The sequence below is a fragment of the Oncorhynchus masou genome, chromosome 10, assembly GCF_036934945.1.
Source record: "Oncorhynchus masou masou isolate Uvic2021 chromosome 10, UVic_Omas_1.1, whole genome shotgun sequence".
Lineage (NCBI taxonomy): Eukaryota > Metazoa > Chordata > Actinopteri > Salmoniformes > Salmonidae > Oncorhynchus > Oncorhynchus masou.
In genome coordinates, this window is record NC_088221.1 from 47180396 (window position 1) to 47203787 (window position 23392).

Below are 23392 nucleotides of genomic sequence, written 5' to 3' on the forward strand. Positions count from 1 at the left end.
GTTAGATATTACTTGTTAGATATTGCTGCACTGTCAGGACTAGATGCACAAGCATTTCACTACAACCACAAAAACATCTGCTAAACACATGTTCATGTGACAAATAACATTTGATTTGATTACTAATGAGTGACCGCAATCCACACTTTGGTTTTGATAGTCACTGCCAACAAACAAGAATGTTATTATTATCAGATAAAGATGTTAGCATCCTTAAGCACACTACTACAACAATCTGACTGTTTTGGAATAAAATGTTCAATATATTTCCTTTAACATCCTCTGTGTTGTGTCCATTGATATGTTCCAGGTCATTTTGAGAACTTTAGGAGCATCAGGTACTACTGGATTATCTACCAATAGCATGTCCATCTTTATGTGATAAATTAAACTGGTCACTGTTCAAAACATTTATAAAGAATTAAGAAAGCGTGAATAGTCCTCACTTTAGATTAGGGACTGGAAAACTACTTTACTAATGATTAGTACATGGTTTATAAGATAAGAAAGTGTGAATAGTCCTCACTTTAGATTAGGGACTGCAATACAACTTTACTAATGATCAGTTAATGGTTTATACGTAAATTTATTAAACATCTGATGAGAGATCATATAAATCATTATTACATACTGTAAAAATAGTTTATCGATGTGTGAATAAAACTGGAAACACTTTTCTCCCTCACTAGCTTTAAGCACCAGCTGTCAGAGCAGCTCACAGATTACTGCACCTGTACATAGCCCACCTATAGCCCAAACAACTACCTCTTTCCCTACTGTATTTATTTTATTTATTTTGCTCTTTTGCACCACATTATTTTTATTTCTACTTTGCACATTCTTCCTTTGCAAATCTACCATTCCAGTGTTTTACTTGCTATATTGTATTTACTTTGCCACCATGGTCTTTTTTTGCCTTTACCTCCCTTATCTCACCTCATTTGCTCACATTGTATATAGACTTGTTTATACTGTATTACTGACTTTATGTTTGTTTTGCTCCATGTGTAACTCTGTGTCGTTGTATGTGTCAAACTGCTTTGCTTTATCTTGGCCAGGTCGCAATTGTAAATGAGAACTTGTTCTCAACTTGCCTACCTGGTTAAATAAAGGTGAAATAAAAATGTTTAAAAAGATAAATAACTAGCTTTCTAAAACTAATGTGGGAGTAATGAGACATTCATGATGTGGAGTCAAAATAAACATTTTACATTCATTATTACAAAGTGTTATTATAAAGTGTTACCAATCTATATATTAATTCAGACTCCACAGCATCTGAGAGAGCTGCTCTTGTGTGACCCCTGGCCTGGCAGCAGTGATGTAGTGAGAGTCGTGGTAGTGAGAGGAATGGTACTGTTCTTACCCAGCATGTTGAGGTTGAGCTGTCTGATGTGGTCTCCTGCACTGTTGTGCTTAATCATTAATGCATATACTAATGATTAGTAAATAGTTTATAAGGATATTCATTAACCATCTTATGAATGATCTTATGTATCATTATTACAGACATTATTACATGCACATACTAGTAATTTACACATGTGAGAATACCTACCTGACTAACATTTAACACATTTGGGAGTAATGATTAATAAATGGTGAACAAACTGTAAATTCCTTACAAATAGATTATTAAGAACATTATAAAGTGTTACCCATATTTGCATATTCTTAAATTTGACCATTAACTACTTACACAATAAATACACCATTGAGATAGACTTGGATGTTATCTGATATCATGCATATTGTACATTTACATTTTACGATATGTGTTGAAGGCATTGTGTCCCAATTGAGCCAATAGAGGGAGATGTTGAACAACATATAGAAAGACTCATGACGTTTTCAAAATGTACTTTTAGAATACTTACAAACTATTCAGCATTAAATAACATGGAACAACAAAAGACTTTGGTATTTGGAGTGTACAACTACAATGTATTTTATTAAACAAGTTTAATAAAATAGTTTATAAAAAAGTTTATTCCATCTTATGCCTTCTCCAAGTCCTTCAAATCCAATCCAGTCAAAACATTCTGTATCAACACCACATGTACCTAAACACTGAGCTAAGTCATGTCAGTGTATTGTTACATGAATGAGATACTTACAACAATTGTATAACAAAATGATATCAAACTTATGCTTGAACTATGAATGCCTTAAATTCAGAGATAAAATAAGTTTAACTGTCACTTTGAACCATGGATATGTTCTGGGATTCCTCCAATGGCATTGAGGAGTACACCACATCAGTCACTGGCTTTATCAATAAGTGCATTGAGGACGTCGTCCCCACCGTGTCCATATGTACATACCCCAACTAGAAGCCATGGATTACAGGCAACATCCGCACTGAGTTAAAGGCTAGAGCTGCCGCTTTCAAGGAGCGGGACTCTAACCTGGAAGCTTATAAGAAATCCCGCTATGCCCTTTGACGAACCATCAAACAGGCAAAGCTTCAATACAGGACAAAGATCAAATCGTACTACATCGGCTCTGGCTCTTGTCGGATGTGGCAGGGCTTGCAAACCATTACAGACTACAAAGGAAAGCACACCCGAGAGCTTCCCAGTGACACGAGCCTACCAGACGAGCTAAACTACTTCAATGCTCGCTTCGAGGCAAATAACACTGAAGCATGCATGAGAGCATCTGTTCCTGGAAGACTGTTTGATAACGCTCTCCGCAGCTGATGTGAGTAAGACCTTTAAGACCTTTAAACTGGTCATCATTCACAAGGCCACAGGGCCAGACGGATTACCAGGACGTGTACTGCAAGCATGCTCTGACCAACTGGCAAGTGTCTTAACTGACATTTTCATCCTCTCCTGAGTCTGTAATACCAACATGTTTTAAGCAGACTACCATAGTGCCTGTGCCCAAGAACACTAAGGTAACCTGCCTAAATGACTACCAACCCGTAGCACTCTTGTCTGTAGCCATGTCCTTTGAAAGGCTGGTCATGGCCCACATCAACACCATTATCCCATTATCCCAGAAACCCTAGACCCTCTCCAATTTGTCTACCGCCCCAACAGATCCACAGATGATGCAAGCTCTATTGCACTCCACACTGCCCTTTCCCACCTGGACCAAAGGAACACCTATGTGAGAATGCTTTTCATTGACTACAGCTCAGCGTTCAACACTGTAGTGCCCTCAAAGCTCATCACTAAGCTAAGGACCCTGGGTCTAAACACCTCACTCTGCAACTGGATCCTGGACTTCCAGACGCGCTGCCCCCAGGTTGTAAGGTAACAGCACATCCACCATGCTGATCCTCAACACAGGGGTCCCTCAGGGGAGCGTGCTCATTCCCCTCCTGTACTACCCGTTCACCCATAACTGCACGGCCAGGCACGACTCCAACACCATCATTAAGTAGGACTGAACAACGATGAGACAGCCTATAGGGAGGAGGTCAGAGACCTGGCCGTGTGATGCCAGGACAACAACCTCTCCCTCAAAGTGATCAAGACAAAGGAGATGATTGTGGACTACAGGAAAAAGAGGACTGAGCACTTCCCACATTTTCATTGACGGGCTGCAGTGGAGCAGGTTGAGAGCTTCAAGTTCCTTGGTGTCCACATCACCAACAAACTAGCATAGTCCAAGCACACAAAGACCATTGTGAAGAGAGCACGGCAAAACCTATTCACCCTCAGGAGACTGAAAAGATGTAGCATGTTTCTACAGCTGCACCATCGAGAGCATCCTGAGTGATTGCATCACTGCCTGGTATTGTAACTGCTCACACTCTGACCGTAAGGCACTACAGAGGGTAGTGCGAATGGCCCAGTACATCACTGTGGCCAAGCTTCCTGTCATCCAGGACCTCTATACTAAGAGGTGTCAGAGGAAGGCCCTAAAAATTGTCAGACTCCAGCCACCCTAGTCATAGACTGTTCCCTCTAATACTGCACGGCAAGCGGTACCATGAGTGCCAAGTCTTGGTCCAAGAGGCTTCTAAACAGCTTCTACCCCCCAGCCACAAAACTCATGAACATGTAATCAAATGGCTACCCAGACTATTTGCATCCCCCCTTTACACCGCTGCTACTCTGTTGTTATCTATGCATAGTCACTTTAACTCTACCTACATGTACATATTACCTCAAATAACTTGTACCCCCCTGTATATTGTCTCGCTATTGTTGTTTTTTTGCTGCTCTTTAAATACTTGTTACTTTTATTTGTTATTCTTATCTGTATTTTTTTAAACTGAATTGTTGATTAGGGGCTCGTAATTAAGCATTTCACTGTAATGTCTGCACCTGTTGTATTCGGCTTATGTGACTAACACAATTAGGTTTAAATTCAGAATGTCAAATCAATCTGTGAACCGAATGTTTTGTCTGTCCCTTGCAGGGAGACTGGTGTCAGGCTGGATCGGCAGCTGGAGCGGCAGCTGCCACGGCTGTGTGGAGAAACATCTGTTCTTCAAAATGTCCGTCCTGTATATTACTGGAATTGCCCATGCAGCTACATATTACCCAGTGTTCTTTGCAAGTTTTCATTTTTACATTTTGGTCATTTAGCGGGTGCTCTTGTCCTTAGTAATGTACAGTCACTGCATTCAACCAAGGTTGATAAAAAAGGACACATATCAGTCATAGCAAGTAAAACATTTCTGTAACCATTACTGAAAGTGTTGTAATAGTTAAGGATGTATTGGTCTTCAAAATAATTTTAATTACAACACTATCTTATGATATACAGTGTACTTGGAAAGTATTCAGACCTCTTGACTTTGTCCACATTTTGTTAAGTGCCCTATGGTGGCGGTGGGGTTATAGTATGGGAAGGCATAAGCTACGGCAACAAACCAATTCCATTTTATCGATGGCAATTTGAATGCACAGAGATACCGTGACGAGATCCTGGGGCCCATTGTAGTGCCATTCATCCGCCGCCATCACCTCATGCTTCAGCATGATAATTCACGCATGTCCGTCTTCAACATCTGTAAACAATTCCTGGAAGCTGAAAATGTCCCAGTTCTTCAATAGCCTGCGTACTCCCCAGACATGTCACATATTGAGCATGTTTGGGCTGCTCTTGGTTGACGTGTATGGGAGCATGTTCCAGTTCCCGACAATATCCAACAACTTTGCACAGCCATTGAAGAGGAGTGGGACAACATTCAACAGCCTTTAAAAAAAACAACATTTTATTTAACTAGGCAAGTCAGTTAAGAACAAATTCTTATTTACAATGACGGCCTACGCCGGCCAACCCCGGACGACCCTGGGCCAATTGTGCGCCGCCCTATGGGACTCCCAGTTTTTGATACAGCCTGGATTCAAATCATAGGCCTAATGAATTAATTTCAATTGACTGATTTCCATACGACTGTATTCAGTAAAATCTTGTGTTTATATTTTTGTTCAGAATGGAATAAGTCAAGTTACTCCTCTGTCACAGATTGTGATTGATGATGCCTTCCTCTGGCTACTGTACATAGTGAAAGCAATACCTGTCCTCTGTTTCACTCTGCAGGAAAATGTTTAAAGAAATGTTGCTCTTTACTTTGGATATGAGGTCAAATGTTTAAGATGAGGCGACATTATAGAATGTCACCTTTTATTTGAGGGTATGTTAATTAATACACACAGTGCATTCGGTCGACACATCAGTCTACACACAATACCTGACAAACAGGTTTTTAAAATTGTTTATAAAAATAAAAACATACCTCATTTACATAAGCATACAGACCCTTTGCTATGCAACTCGAAATTGAGCTAAAGCACATCCTGTTTCCATTGTTCATCCTTGAGATATTAATACAACTTGATTGATTTTGGCTCCTGAATGGCGGAGCGGTCTAAGGCACTGCATCTGGTTCAAATCCAGCTGTATCACAACCGGCCGTGATTGGAAGTCCCTTAGGACGGTGCACACCTGGCATAGCGTCGTCCGGGTTTGGCCGATGGAGGCCGTCATTTGTAAATCATTTATTTTTAACTGACTCTACTAGTTATAATGTTTAGTTTTTTTGTTGATAAAGGCACACACCTCTCTATATAAGGTCCCACAACTGACAGTGCATGTCAGAGCAGTAACCAAGCCATGAGGTTGAAGGAATTGTCTGTAGAGCTCCGAGACAGAATTTTCGAAGGACCGATCTAGGGAAGGGTATGAAAAATTTCAAGAACACAGTGGACTCCATCAATCTTAAATGGAAGAAGATAGGAACCGCAAAGACTCTTCATAGAGCTGGCAGCCCGGCCAAAATGAACAATTGGGTAGAAGGGCCTTGGTCATGGTGACCAAGAACATGAGAGTTCCTCTGTGGAGATGGGAGAACATTCCAGAAGGACAAATCTCTGCAGCACTCCAACAATAAGGATTTTTTTGTAGAGTCGCCAGATGGAAGCCACGCCACAGTAGAAGGCACCTGACAGCCTTGGAGTTTGCCTAAAGGACTCTCAGACCATGAGAAACAAGATTCTCTGGTCTGAAGAAACCAAGATTGATCTCGTTGGTCTGAATGCCAACTGTCACGTCTGGAGGAAACCTGGCACCGTCCCTACGGTGAAGCATGGTGGTGGCGCATCATGCTGTGGGGATGTTAATCAGCAGCAGGGACTGAGTGACTAGTCTGGATTGAGGAAAAGATGAACGGAGCAAGGTACAGAGATCCTTGATGAAGTCCTGATAGCTCTGGAGCAGTTTCTCAGACTGGGTCGAAAGTTCACCTTCCAACAGAACAACGACCCTAACACACAGCCAAGACAACGCAGGATTGGCTTCGGGACAAATCTCAATGTCTTTGAGTGGCCCGGACTTAAACCCGATCGAACATCTCTGGAGAGATCTGAAAATAGCTGTGCAGCGACACTCCCCATCCAACCTGACAGAGCTTGAGAGGATCGGGACAAACTCCCCAAATACAGGTGTGCCAAGCTTGTGGCATCATACCCTGTAATCCTTGGCAAAGGTGCTTCAACAAGGTACTGAGTAAAGGTTCTGAATACTTATGACTCTCCAGAGAGTGGTGTGGTGTGGTCTGCCCAACAATCATCAAGGACATCAACCACCCGAGCCACGTCCTGTTCACCCCGCTATAATCCAGAAGGTAAGGTCAGGACAGGTGCATCAAAGCTGTGACTGAGAGACTGAAAAACAGCTTCTATCTCAAAGCCATCAGAATGTTCAATATTCATCATTAGCCGACTACCACCATGTTACTCAACCCTGCACCTTCGAGGATGCTTCCCAGTGTACATAGACATGGAATCAATGGTCACTTTATTAATGTTTACATACTGTTTTACTCATCTCATATGTAAATACTGTATTCTACTGTATTTTGTCAATACCACTCAGACATTGCTTATCACAATATTTATATTTTTTAATTCCATTCTTTTACTTTTTATTTGTGTGTATTGTGAATAGTTAGATACGACTGCACTGTTGGAGCTCGGAACAAAAGTATTTGCTTCAGCCGCAACATCTTAGTAGGAAAGAGAGAAACAATGGCCGCATTTGTCTTTTAAGCACAAGACTCCAGCTGACAACTGACGCAATGTTGTCGCTCAGGCTCATTTCTTTTTTAAAGCCTGAAACTATGTATTGTGACACTAGACACATTTGGGAAGCCATAGAAAAAGGAATCTGGTTGATATGTCATTCACTGCTCAATAGGGACGCATAGGAACGCAGAGCTTTCTAAATAAGAGTCGCTTTCTGATCGGATTTTTCTCAGGCTTTCGCCTGCAATATCAGTTCTGTTATACTCACAGACAATATTTTTACAGTTTTGGAAACTTTAGAGTGTTGTCTATCCTAAGCTGTCAATTATATGCATAATCTAGCATCTTGTCTTGACAAAATAGCCCATTTACTTTGGGAACGTTCCTTTTCCAAAAAAGAAAATAGTGCCCCCTAGTTTCAACAGGTTAAGGCAGGCAGGGGTTAATAGTCCAGAGAAGTGGGGGAAAGGTACAGGATGGCAGGCAGGCTCAGGGTCAGGCAAGCAGGCTCAAAGACAGGACATGCAAGGGTCAAAACCAGTAGGGCAAGAAAAAGAGAGACTGGTGAAAAGCAGAGACAAACCGCTGGTTGGCTTGAACAAACAAGACAAACAGGCACAGATAGAGAGAAAACACTGGTATAAATACACAGAGGATAATGAGGAAGGGAGACACCTGGAAGGCGGTGGACACAAATCACAAAGACAGGTGAAACAGATCAGGGTGTGACACAAACAGGAAAAATGTCAGTATAGAGACAAAGTGGAGTCGCAATTCAGCGGATCAGACAAGTGATGTATAAATAAATCAGTTCAGATTGACATTTTGATGGTCTATGGAAAGCTCCTATGGAATGCCACTATTTTGATTGCATTTGCTACTAGCATGTACGCCATAAACTTATAGTATCTCATCAACTTCCCTCCTGTCAACCTTCCTACACACTGACCAGCTGACATGTGGTAGCTCAGGGATAAATAGAGAGGCAGAGCTCAGAGTTAGTCAAAAGGCGGACCTGAGAAGGTCACACACAGAACCAAGCAGGAGCAGCAGGACCTCAGCGTTTGTTACAAATGGAGAAATATGAAGATGTTCAATACTGTTTTCAAGACGGAAACTCTTCTTGCAGAAAGGCTTTGCTATCGACATCTATCTACATAACACTGTACAACTTCTTCTCATTGATTTCAGCAGTTACAGTATTTTTGAACCTACTGGTGATCATCTCCATCTCTCACTTCAAGCAGCTCCACACTCCAACCAACCTGCTCATCCTCTCTCTGGCTGTGTCAGATCTCCTGGTGGGACTGATTGTGATACCAGTAGTGACTGTAGCATTGTTGGAATCATGCTGGGGTTTTGGGGAATATTTCTGTGTGTTTCAGATCTACATTACTTTTTATGTACTTCTTTATCTCTTTGTAATTTGGTCTTGATATCTATTGACCGTTATGTTGCTGTGTGTGATCCCTTATTGTACCACTCTAAAATAACAACAACAATAATGATGTGTTGTATATCCATTACCTGGTGTTGTTGTATCATATACCGGGCTGCTATTGTAAAACACTTTGTCAATGTACAGGTACCCAGTCGGTGTTTGAAAGAATGTTTTATTGTTGACGGAATAATCTTGGTTAATATAATTTACATTGTTATTACAATGGTTGTCCCTTGCTCTATTATTATAACACTTTACATGAAAATCTTTGTGGCAGCCAGATCACAGGCCAGAAAGGTATATTCAAAAGAGGCTGCCAGTGTGTCTGGTGTTAAAACTGTACAGGCAAATATGTCTGAGAGAAAAGCAGCAAAAACTCTGTCTATTGTTGTTGTCAACTATTTCATTTGTTGGATTCCATCTCTATTTATTTACTTTTTTTCCTCTTTTTTAATTGACATTTTATTATCATATTTCATCATTTTTATGCCACTTGTTAATTCTTTTATCAATCCAATAATTTATGCTTTATTTTATCCATGGTTCAAAGTGACAGCTAAACTATTATTAAATTTGAAGATAAGACGTTCATAGTTCCTATAATTTTATTCCCTAGGTTGGCAAACATAGGTTTGATATAGTTTTGATCTACAATTGTTGTATTTATTTATTTCATATAGCAATGCTCTGACATTACTTATCTCAGTGTTGTCGTCATAGATACAAGTGGTGTTGATAGTGAATGATTTGTCTGGATTGGAATGGAATGACTTGGAGAATGCATAAGATTGAATAAGCTTGTTTTATAAAAGACATTGTAGTCATTGTGGATTGTGTTCTCCAAATACCTAAGGCTGTGGTTGTTCCATGTTACTTAATGATAAATAGTATGTAAGTGTTCTAATAGTACATTCCGAGGACGTCATGAGTCATTCAATATGTTGTTAAACATCTCCCTCTAGTGGCTCAATTGTGACCCAAAGTATTCATCAAGTGCAGTAAAGTTGAAGTGTACAATACTGCATGATATCACACAACGTCCTGATCTAAATAACTGCTGTATTGTGGAAGTAGTTGAAAATGTAAGAATATGCAATTATGGGTAACACTTTATAATAACATTCAGTAATGAACCATTTGAAAGGCATTTACAGTTTGTTCACCATTTAAAATTAAGGCCTCATTTGTGAAATGTTATTCGGCTAGGTTTTCACACCTTTATAAATAACTACTACAGTATATACATTAGTTATTCAACACAACAGAGCATGAGACCACAGCAGACACTTCAACCTCAACACACTGGGCATGAACACTTCCTCTACTCTCACTATGTCACTGCTACCAGGTCAAGGGTCACACACGAGCAGCTCTCTCAGAAGCTGTTTACTCTGAATGAATATAGAGAATGGGAAACACACTAAATAGTTTCTAATGGATTAGTAAATAGTTTATTCATCATTCATGTATCATTACTCCCACATTTGTTGTCGTAAACTGGTTATTCACACATTTATTAACAACTTTTATAGTCTGTAATAATGATACATAAGATCATTCATAAGATGTTTAATGAGATAACATCCTCTGTGTTGTGTGCTTATCGTTTAATGAACTTATAAACTATTTACTAATCATTAGTATTTGCATTAATGATTAAGCACAACAGTGCTTAAGAGACCACAGCAGATACTTCAACATCAACGTACTGGGTATGAACAGTACCACTACCCTCACTACAATGACTCTCACTACATCTCTGCTGCCAGGTCAGGGGTCACACTAGAACAGCTCTCTCAGATGCTGTGGAGTCAGAATGAATGTAGAGATTGGTAACACTTTGTAATAATGAATGTAGAATGTTTATTTTGACTCCACATCATTAATGTCTCATAACTCCCACATTAGTTTTATAAAGGTAGTTATTCATACATTGATAAACTTTTATAGTATGTAATAATGATTTATATGATCTCTCATCAGATGTTTAATAAATGAACGCATAAACCATTTACTAATCATTAGTAAAGTAGTTTTGCAGTCACTAATCTAAAGTGAGGTCTATAGACTGAGGTCTATAGTATATAGTCTATATACTTCCGGCCCGTCCTTGGACACTGTGCTATCAAACCTCCAAACGAGCTTCAATGCCATACAACACTCCTTCCGTGGCCTCCAACTGCTCTTAAACACTAGTAAAACCAAATTCATGCTTTTCAACCGATCGCTGCCTGCACCCGCATGCCCGACGAGAATCACCACCCTGGATGGTTCCAACCTTGAATATGTGGACACCTATAAGTACCTAGGTGTCTGGCTAGACTGTAAACTCTCCTTCCAGACTCATATCAAACATCTCCAATCGAAAATCAAATCAAGAGTCGGCTTTCTATTCCGCAACAAAGCCTCCTTCACTCACGCCGCCAAACTTACCCTAGTAAAACTGACTATCCTACCGATCCTCGACTTCGGCAATGTCATCTACAAAATTGCTTCCAACACTCTACTCAGCAAACTGGATGCAGTTTATCACAGTGCCATCCGTTTTGTCACTAAAGCACCTTATACCACCCACCACTGCGACTTGTATGCTCTAGTCGGCTGGCCCTCACATATTCGTCGCCAGACCCACTGGCTCCAGGTCATCTACAAGTCCATGCTAGGTAAAGCTCCGCCTTATCTCAGTTCACTGGTCACGATGGCAACACCCATCCGTAGCACGCGCTCCAGCAGGTGTATCTCACTGATCATCCCTAAAGCCAACACCTCATTTGGCCCCCTTTCATTCCAGTACTCTGCTGCCTGTGACTGGAACGAATTGCAAAATCCCTGAAGTTGGAGACTTTTATCTCCTCACCAACTTCAAACATGTGCTATCTGAGCAGCTAACCGATCGCTGCAGCTGTACATAGTCTATTGTAAATAGCCCACCCTTTTTCACCTACCTCATCCCCACACTGTTTTTATTTATTTACTTTTCTGCTCTTTTGCACACCAGTATCTCTACCTGTACATGACCATCTGATCATTTATCACTCCAGTGCTAATCTGCAAAATTGTAATTATTCGACTACCTCCTCATGCCTTTTGCACACAATGTATATAGACTCCCCTTTTTTCTACTGTGTTATTGACTTGTTAATTGTTTACTCCATGTGTAACTCTGTGTTGTCTGTTCACACTGCTAAGCTTTGTCTTGGCCAGGTCGCAATTGCAAATGAGAACTTGTTCTCAACTAGCCTACCTGGTTAAATAAAGGTGAAATAAAATAAAAAAATTAAATAATTCAGACTTTCTTAATACTCTATAAATGTGTTGAACAGTGACCAGTGTAATTTATCACATAAAGATGGACATGCTATTGGTAGACATTCCAGCAGTACCCGATGCTCCTTAAGATCCCAAAATGACCTGGAACATATCAATGGTAAAACAATAAGCACACAACACAGAGGATGTCAAAATAAATATATTGAACATTTTATTCAAAAACAGTCATACTGTTGTATTAGTGTGCTGAAGGAAGTAACATGTTTATCTGAAATTAATAACATTCTTGTTTGTTGGCAGTGACTACCGAAACCAAAGTTTGGATTGTAGTCACTCATTAGTAATCAAATCAAATCAAATGTTATTGGTCACAAACACGTGTTTATCAGATGTTATTGAGGGTGTAGCACAATGCTTGTGCATATAGTTCCGCCAGTGCAGTAATATCTAACAAGTAACAATCTAACAAATTCACAACAAATACCTAATACACACAAATCTAAGTAAAGGACTGGAATGAGCAATGTCAGAGCGGCGCAGACTAAGAGCAGTTCATAGACTGCTTACAGGGTAAGGGAACCGATCTATAAATACATCATTTAACTGAACATTACATTTAAAGGGTTACTTCATTTAACGACTGACATCTGTGTTTTTTACGACTGACATCTGTGTTACGACAGATGGCAAAACCTTCCTCCTTCCTTCAACTGCCCTTGGTGCTCCATGGGGCAGCAGTACCAGTCCCCTTCATCATCATCCTGCCTGACCAGACTCAGTTACTCCCAACTTGCTCCTCATGGAGATAAGCGACAGATCTCTGCCCCAAACCATCTATGCTGACAGTGATGTCAGTGGTGGACAGTGCTGGTGCCATAGCCAAATCCTGGCTGATCACTTCTGGGCCAACATCAAACCCTACCTCAGACTGGTGGCCAATCTGATTCCCATGTCTGATGTCAAGGATGACCCAGATTAAACCAGGCGAGAGCATTTGTGGAGCAAGAGCATAGTCTTTTAATTTGTCACGATTGTCATGGGATTGAAACACCTGAAGTCGGTATGCTTTGTTTATTGTGGGGTGCATTGGCAGAGAAACCAGTTGCTGGAAAATGTTGTTGTCTGTAGCCAACTCTGACCCTAGTGTAGGCCTCATGATACAGACAGAGAGAGTGAGCTGGTTCTTAGTGGTCGGCGAACCCTCAACCTTCTGGCCCGTAGCCCTACATGATGTTGTATGCAACACAAAAGCATCCTGAAGTGGCAAAGTCGATATCTACATTTTTAGGGTCGCTACAGTTATTTTTGGTTGTGGTCGTACACATTATGTTGGAGAATTGTGATTGAGAAATTGTGAACTGTCCCTAATTACTTGAGGTTCTTTTGAGATCATTGATTGATACAACTGAACGAGAAATCACATTTCTCAGTCACATTTTCTTCTGAGATAGCAACACCACAGAAATGGAAAACAACATCAAGAGATGATTGGGTCAGAGTGCAGTGTGGTTGTTCTGATGTCTGACAAAAGGTATTTGTCCCCATGATGTAACTGAGACAAAGTCTGCTCTAATGAGTGACTGCAATCCACAATTTGGTTTTGGTAGTCACTGCCAACAAACAAGATTGTTATTATTTTCAGACAAACACCTTACTTCCTTCAGCACACTACTACAACTGTGTGACTGTTTTGGAATAAAATGTTCAATATATTTCCTTTAACATCCTCTGTGTTGTGTGCTTATCGTTTCCCATTGATTTGTTCTAGATAATTTTGAGACCTTAAGTAGAATCAGGTAGTATTGGATTGTCTACCAATGGCATGTCCATCTTTTTGTGATAAATTAAACTGGTCACTGTTGAAAACATTTATAAAGTATTAGAAAGTGTGAATAGTCCTCCCTTTAGATTAGAGACTGCAAAACGACTTTACTAATGATCAGTAAATGGTTTATAAGTTCACTCATTAAACATCTTATGAATTATCTTATGAATCATTATTACAGACTATAAAAGTTGTTAATACATGTGTGAATAACTAAAACAAATGTGGGAGTAATGATACATGAATGATGAATAAACTATTTACTAATCCATTATGAAACCTTTATGACAAAGTGTTATTGCAAAATGTTAGCAATCTCTATATTCATTTTGACTCAACAGCATCTGAGACATCTGCTATTGTGTGACCCCTGACTTGGCAGCAGAGATGTATTGAGAGTAGTGGTAGTGAGAGTAGTTATTGTGTTCATAACCAGTATGATGAGGTTCAAGTGTCTTCGGCGGTCTCCTGCGCTGTTGTGTTGAATCGTTAATGGATATAGTAGTGTTTATACAAATGAGAATACCTAGTTTATTAACATTTAAATAAAGGTGGAGTAATGATTAAGACATGGTGAGCAAGCTGTAAATGACTAACAGATGGTTTATTACTGAAATTATAAATTGTTACACACTATTGCACATTCTTGCATTTTACCCTTAACTACTTACACCATACACCATTGAGATAGACTTGGACGTTGTCTGATATCATGCAGCACTGTACATTTCATGTACTGCTGGAACATCTACCAATAGCATGTCCATCTTTTTGTGGTAAATTAAACTGGTCACTGTTCAAGTATTAAGAAAGTGTAAATAGTCCTCCCTCTACATTAGGGACTGGAAAACTACTTTACTAATGATTAGTACATGGTTTATAAGATAAGAAAGTGTGAATAGTCCTCACTTTAGATTAGGGACTGGAAAACTACTTTACTAATGATTAGTAAATGGTTTAAACGTTTATTTATTAAACATCTTATTAATTATCTTATGAATCATTATTACAGACTTTAAAAGTTGTTTAAAAATGTGTGAATAACTAGCTTTCTAAAACAAATGTGGGAGTAATGATACATGGATGATCAAAAAACGATTTACTTATCCATTATAAATCCTTCGTTACAAAGTGTTATTATAAAGTCTCTCTACAATCTTTATATTCATTCTGACTACACAACCTCTGAGAGAGCTGCTATTGTGTGACGCCTGACCTGGCTGCAGTGATGTAGTGAGAGTTTGGTAGTTTCTGCTGTTGTCTCCTGCGCTGTTGTGCTTAATCATTAACACATATTGTAGTTATTTATACATTTGAGAATACCTAGTTTACTAACATTTCATTAAAGGTGGAGTAATGATTAATACATGGTGAGCAAGCTGTAAATGACTTACAGATGGTTTATTACTGAAATGATAAAGTGTTACCCATAATTGGATGTTCTTACATTTTTCCATCAACTACTTCCACAATACAGCAGTTATTTAGACCAGGACGTTATCTGATATCATGCAGTATTGTACATTTCAAATTTACTGCACTTGATGAAGACGTTGTGTCCCAATTAAGCCACTAGAGGGAGATGTTAAACAACATATATAATGACTCATGACGTCCTCAGAATGTTATATTAGAACACTAACATACTATTTATCATTAACATGGAACAACCACAGCCTTAGGTATTTGGAGAACACAATCCACAATGACTACAATGTTTTTTTTATAAAACAAGCTTATGGAGAACACAATCAACAATGACTACAATGTCTTTTAGAAAACAAGCTTCTCCAATTCATTCCAATCCAATCCAGACAAATCATTCTGTATCAACACCACATGTACCTATGATGACAACAGTGAGCTGAGTCATGTCACTGTATTGTTACATGAAATAATTACAACACCTGTGGAACAAAACTATATCAAACAAATGTTTGCCGAACTAGGAAATCATATTATAGGAACTATAAACGTCTTATCTTCAGAGTTAAAATAAGTTTAGCTGTCACTTTGAACCATGGATAAAAAAAAGCATAAATTATTGGATTAATTAAGGAATTAAAAAGTGCCAGATAACTGGTGAAATATGATATTAAATGATCACCTATAACAGACAAAAATAAGAAAAGAAATAGAGTTGGAATCCAAGAAAGGAGATAGTTGAAAACAACAATAGACAGAGTTTTTGCTGCTTTTCTCTCAGACTTATTTGCCTGGACAGTTTTAACACCAGACACACTGGCAGCCTCTTTTGAAAATACCTTTCTTGCCTGTGATCTGGCCACCACAAAGATGTTCATATAAAGTGTTATAATAATAGAGCACGGGACAACCAATATAAAAACAATGTACATTATATTAACCCATGTTATTCCTTCAACAATAACACATTCTGTTAAACACCTACTGGGTGTCTGCACATTTACAAAGTTTTGTATAATAACAGCATCGTATATGATACAACAACACCAGGTAATGGATATACAACAGATAGTTCCTGTTGTTGTTATTTTAGAGTGGTACAATAAAGGATCACATACAGCAACATACCGGTCAATAGATATCAAGACCAAATTGCCCAGAGATAAAGAAGTACATAAAAAAGTAATGTAGAAATGAAACACACAGAAATATTCCCCAAAACCCCAACATGATTCCAATATTGCTACAGTCATTACTGGTATCACAATCAGTCCCACCAGGAGATCTGACACAGCCAGAGAGAGGATGAGCAGGTTGGTTGGAGTGTGGAGCTGCTTGAAGTGAGAGATGGAGATGATCACCAGTACATTCAAAAATACTGTAACAACTGAAATCAATGAGAAGAAGATGTACAGTGTTATATAGATAGATGTCGACAGCAAAGCCTTTCTGCAAGAAGAGTTTCTGTCTTGAAAACAGTATTGAACATCTTCATGTTTCTCCATTTGTAATAAAAAGTAAAAATGCTGAGGTCCTGCTCCTGCTTGGTCCTGTGTGTGACCCTATCAGGTCCGTCTGTCAGGTCCAACAAACTCTGAGCTCTGCCTCTCTATTTATCTCTGAGTTACTGACAGAAACTCCCCTCATCAGCGTCTCTACACACACACACACACACATGAACAAACGGTTGGATAAACAAATAATTAATGAAAGTATGATGTAATGTGATATGGGATTCAATGTTGCTGTGCCCAGCTGGCCTGTCCTTCAGCTGTACTGATAGTTAGAGATGAGAGAAAAGGTACATTTTCTCCAATTGAAATCAAATGATATTTTTCAACAGCGCCGATCAGGTGTTGAATTACAGTGAAATGCGTACTTACAAGCCGTTAACGAACAATGCAGATATAAGAAAAAAAATATTTTAAGTGAATAATAGATAAGTGAAAAATAACAGTAACAAATAATTAGAGCAGTAAAATAACAATATCGAGGCACAGAGACAATGTGGAGGCTATATACAGGGTGTACCGGTACAGAGTCAATGTGGAGGCTATATACAGGGTGTACTGGTACAGAGTCAATGTGGAGGCTATATACAGGGTATTACGGTACAGAGTCAATGTGGAGGCTATATACAGGGTGTACCGGTACAGAGTTAATGTGGAGGCTATATACAGGGTGTACCAGTACAGAGTCAATGTGGAGGCTATATTCAGGGGGTACCGGTACAGAGTCAATGTGGAGGCTATATACAGGGTGTACCGGTACAGAGTTAATGTGGAGACTATATACAGGGTGTACCAGTACAGAGTAAATGTGGAGGCTATATACAGGGTGTACCGGTACAGAGTTAATGTGGAGGCTATATACAGGGTGTACCGGTACAGAGTTAATGTGGAGGCTATATACAGGGGGTACCGGTACAGAGTTAATGTGGAGGCTATATACAGTGTCACGGCTTCTGCCGAAGTCGTTGCCTCTCCTTGTTCGGGCGGTGCTTGGCGTTCGACGTCACCGTTCTTCTAGCCATCATTGATCCTTTTTTGATTTTCCATTGGTTTTGTCTTGTCTTCCCACACACCTGTTTTCAATCCCATTCATTACCTGTTGTGTATTTAACCCTCTGTTTCCCCTCATGTCTTTGTCAGAGATTGTTTTATTGTCAGTATAGTGTGATTGTTGTATAGGTGCGCGTCGGGTCCTCGTACCCATGTTTGGTTTGTTTGTACATTTAGTGTTATGGAACATACTCGTGGAACTTTATTAAAAGACTCCATTTTACACTCCGTTTGACTCTCCTGCGCTTGACTTCCCTGCCACCTATTACACCTATGCTTGACATACAGGGTGTACCGGTACAGAGTAAATGTGGAGGCTATATATAGGGTACACCGGTACAGAGTCAATGTGGAGGCTATATACAGGGTATTACGGTAGAGAGTCAATGTGGAGGCTATATACAGGGTGTACCGGTACAGAGTTAAAGTGGAGGCTATATACAGGGTGTACCGGAACAGAGTAAATGTGGAGGCTGTATACAGGGTGTACCAGTACAGAGTTAATGTGGAGGCTATATACATGGGGTACCGGTACAGAGTTAATGTGGAGGCTATATACAGGGTGTACCGGTACAGAGTAAATGTGGAGGCTATATACAGGGTATACCGGTACAGAGTTAATGTGGAGGCTATATACAGGGGGTACCGGTACAGAGTTAATGTGGAGGCTATATACAGGGGGTACCGGTACAGAGTTAATGTGGAGGTTATATACAGGGGGTACCGGTACAGAGTCAATGTGGAGGCTATATACAGGGTTTACCGGTACAGAGTCAATGTGGAGGCTATATACAGGGAGTACCGGTACAGAGTCAATGTGGAGGCTATATACAGGGGGTACCGTTACAGAGTTAATGTGGAGGCTATATACAGGGGGTACCGGTACATAGTCAATGTGGAGGCTATATACAGGGGTGTACCGGTACAGAGTCAATGTACTGGGGAACTGGTTGGTCGAGGTAATTGAGGTAATATGTACATGTAGTTAGAGTTAAGTGACTATACATAGATAATAAACAGAGAGTAGCAGCAGCGTAAAAGAGTGGGGCAATGCAAATAGTCTGGGTAGCCATTTGATTAGCTGTTCAGCAGTCTTATGGCTTGGGGGTAGAAGATGTTAAGCAGTCTTTTGGACCTAGACTTGGCAGTCCAGTACCACTTGCCGTGCGGTAGCTGAGGGAACAGTCTGTGACTAGGGTGTGTTACGCACGTCTCTATGAAGAGGGAACGCAACACCCTGCTACAACTCAACTCTCCTTTAAGTGAAAAAGGTATGGACTGTAGGTGCGGGTAAGGATGACAACAGACAGAATGTGGTACCGTTTACAAGGACTTTATTCCTTTACACGGTAATATGGGGAAAAGGGGCTGGACGGAACCAAAGCAAAGAAAGTAAATCTCAAAGCCCCCTCTCCTATCTTACCTGCCTAACCAATACTTACCTAATTTAGCACCACCTGGTGCCCTAACCAAAATACAGGGTGTGGTCCGCCCAGGTCTTACCTATTGTGCCTAGACAGTGAATATGCTACGGGTATATGTATGCCCGCGGGCCTCTTGCCTAAGCGCTCCCTAGGTGCCTTCCCGTTCCCCCCTGGGAACAAATGAAACAGGAGAACAAATAATTTCTCAAACAAACTAAGAAACAAAGGACATCAAATAAGCTCTATCTTAGCAACAAACTCACTGAACATACCAACTGCTACCAACAACTAACATAGTAAATTATCCACAGCCATCAGCCTCCTCTCTCAGCAATGATTCTCTATCACATTCAATCTCTCTGCAATGACCTCCCAGCCATTGAACCTCCTGAACAGAACACTGGCTTTTATATAGCTTCAGAATGAATGTGTAACTGGAGACAGCTGTGTCTTGACGAGGGGGCGGGGTCAGCTCTCCAATTAGCCATGGAGTTGACCAATCAGCTGCTTGAGGGGATTTCAGGAAGCCATTTCCTGAAATAAACACACAGAAATACACAAACTACAACACAAACTGGGGAACGTAACAGGGTGGCTGGAGTTGTCTGACAATTTATAGGGCCTTTTATAGGGCCTTCCTCTAACACAACCTGGTATAGAGGTCTTGGATGGCAGGAAGCTTGGCCCCAGTGATGTACTGGACCTTACTCACTACCCTCTGTAGTGCCTTGCAGTCAGAGGCCGAGCAGTTACAAATACCAGTCAGTGATGCAACCAGTCAGGATGCTCTCGATGGTGCAGCTGTAGAACTTTTTGAGGATCTGACGACCCATGCTAGTCTGATGGCCTTGAGATAGAAGCTGTTTTTCAGTCTCTCGGTCCCAGCTTTGATGCACCTGGGACCGAGAGACTGAAAAACAGCTTCTATCTCAAGGCCATCAGACTGTTAAACAGCAACCACTAACATTGAGTGGCTGCTGCCTACACACTGACACTGACTCAACTCCAGCCACTTTAATAATGGGAATTGATGGGAAATGATGTAAATATATCACTAGCCACTTTAAACAATGCTACCTTATATAATGTTACTTACCCTACATTATTCATCTCACATGCATACCTATATACTGTACTCGATATCATCGACTGCATCCTTATGTAATACATGTATCACTAGCCACTTTAACTATGCCACTTTGTTTACATACTCATCTCACATGTATATACTGTACTCGATACCATCTACTGTATCTTGCCTATGCTGCTCTGTACCATCACTCATTCATATATCCTTATGTACATATTCTTTATCCCCTTACACTGTGTATAAGACAGTAGATTAGGAATTGTTAGTTAGATTACTTGTTGGTTATTACTGCATTGTCGGAACTAGAAGCACAAGCATTTCGCTACACTCGCATTAACATCTGCTAACCATGTGTATGTGACAAATAAAATTTGATTTGATTTGATTTGCTAAATCTTTTCAGTCTCCTGAGGGTGAATAGACTTTGTCGTGCTCTCTTCATGACTGTCTTAGTGTGCTTGGACCATGATAGTTTGTTGGTGATGTGGACACCAAGGAACTTGAAGCTGTCAACCTGCTCCACTACAGCCACGTCGATGAGGACGGGGGCATGCTCGCTCCTCCTTTTCCTGTAGTCCACAATCTTCTTTGTCTTGATCACTGGCACCACACGTCCAGGTCTCTGACCTCCTCCCTATAGGCTGTCTCATATTTGTCGGTGATCTGGCCTACCACTGTTGTGTCATCGGCAAATTTAATGATTGTTGGAGTTGTGCCTGGTCATATGTTCATGCAGACATAAGTGAACAGGGAGTACAGTAGGGGACTGAGCGCGCACTCCTGCGCCCCCTGTTTTGAGGATAAGCGTTGCGGGATGTGTTGTTACCTACCCTTACCACCTGGGGGCGGCCCGTCAGGTAGACCATTCTGAGCAATATTAATGGGAAGATATAGTATGGGTGAGGATTTGGTCACTTAAAGGTTTTTAAACATGGGAAGTAGGGTAACTGTGCAGACTAACTGGTTTGGGTGATGTCAGTGCTCAGTTTGGAACATAATCCACAACCTCAGGAAACGAGACGGCACGACACGTCAGCTGGCTGGTGTTGGAAAGCTGATAATAAGGAAGTTGATGAGATGGCATAACTTTATTGTGTACATTCTTATAGCACATTCAATCAGAATTAATAGTGGGATTCCATAGGAACATTCCATAGACATTTAGAAATGTCCATCTGGACTGAATTATGAACCACACTTCTTCAAGTCAAGGGACCCTTTGTCTCAGTTACATCATGGGGACAAGTACTTTTTGTCAGACATCAGAACAACCAAGATGTATTCTGACCAATTCACCCATTGATGTTTTTTTAATGTGACTAAGAAATATGATTTCCAGTTCGGCTCAGTTGTATCGATCAGTGATCTCAAAAGCACTTAGGGGCAGTTCAAAATGTACTGGGAATATTTTCATTGAACCTCCCCTTGTACTGTAAAAGCAAATGTACACACCCTCCCCCCTCATTGAATTAACTCTAAATAATGCTTAGAAACGTGGTTATTGACATTGACACTTCAGCATACATTTGTGGCACAGTCGATGCCCCGCAGGGCTACGGGCCAGAAGGTTGAGGGATCGCCGACCATCACTGACAAGCTCAATCTCCTTTCATGTTTCATTAGGCCTACAACATGATGAGATCTGGCTGCAGGCAATTAAAATCTAGGGGGATATTAGATATCCAACATTTTGATCCCAATCATATACAATGCATGGAACGCAACATAAGTTTTCACCAATAGTTTTCTGTGCCAATGCATCACACAACTAAAAACAAAGCATACCGACTTTGGCGCTTCAATATCATGGCTTGCATTTTCAACATCACAATAATCATACTTTGACAATAGCGACAAACAGAACATACATCCCTCCTTCTCAGCCTTACCAGTATCGAAGGCTTAGCTTTAAAATCTGTAAGGTTCATTGAATAGTACCCGCAAAACACCAGTCTCAACGTCAACAGTGAAGAGGCGACTGTGGGATGCTAGGCAAAGTTCCTCTGTTCAGTCCACTTTTGCCTATCTTAAAACTTCTTAGGGCTGAAATCCCGTTAACGGGATCTATATGACAACAGCCAGTGAAAGTGCAGGGCGCCAAATTCAAAACAGCAGAAATCTCATAATTAAAATTCCTCAAACATACAAGTATCTTATACCATTTTAAATGTAATCTTGTTGTTAATCCCACCACAGTGTCCGATTTCAAATAGGCTTTACAGCGAAAGCACCACAAATGATTATGTTAGGTCAGAGCCAAGTCAGAAAAACAATGCCATTTTTCCAGCCAACGAGATGAGTCACAAAAAGCACAAATAGAGATCAAATTAATCACTAACCTTTGATGACCTTCATCTGATGACACTCATAGGATTTCATGTTACACAATATAAGAGTGTTTTGTTTGTAAAGTTCATATTTATATAAAAAAATCTGAGTTTACATTGCCGAGGTATTGTCAGTAGTTCCAAAATCATCCGGTGATTTTGCAGAGAGCCACATCAATTTTGCAGAGAGCAAACCATGCAATAATCTGAGAAAGGCGCTCAGACAACAAATACATATATGCGCCATGTTGGAGTCAACAGAATTCAGAAATAACATTATAAATGTTCACTTACCTTTGAAGATCTTCATCAGAATGCACTCCCGGGAATCCCAGTTCCACAACAAATGTTTGATCTGTTCGTTAATGTCCATCATTTATGTCCAAATAGCTACTTTTGTTAGGGCGTTTGGTAAACAAATCAAAACTCACGAAGCGTGTTCACTAGTTGCAGACAAATTGTCCGTAGAAACATGTCAAACAATGTATAGAATCAATCTTTAGGATGTTTTTAACATAAATCTTCAATAAGGTTTGAAC

At 40.2% G+C, this 23392-nt stretch overlaps 1 protein-coding gene and 1 pseudogene across 1 annotated transcript; one reads left to right on the forward strand and one right to left on the reverse strand.

Annotated features, from left to right (window-relative positions):
• The first annotated feature begins 8563 nt into the window (after positions 1-8563).
• On the forward strand, positions 8564-13180 carry LOC135546885 (trace amine-associated receptor 3-like; annotated as a pseudogene).
• A 2941-nt stretch (positions 13181-16121) lies between these two features.
• On the reverse strand, positions 16122-16956 carry LOC135546886 (trace amine-associated receptor 6-like). Its single transcript, XM_064975446.1, has 2 exons — positions 16300-16956; positions 16122-16133 (listed from the first exon to the last, which is right to left on the reverse strand). Exons 1-2 carry the CDS (start codon positions 16954-16956, stop codon positions 16122-16124), a joined length of 669 nt encoding a protein of 222 aa, XP_064831518.1.
• Between the last annotated feature and the right edge of the window lie 6436 nt (positions 16957-23392).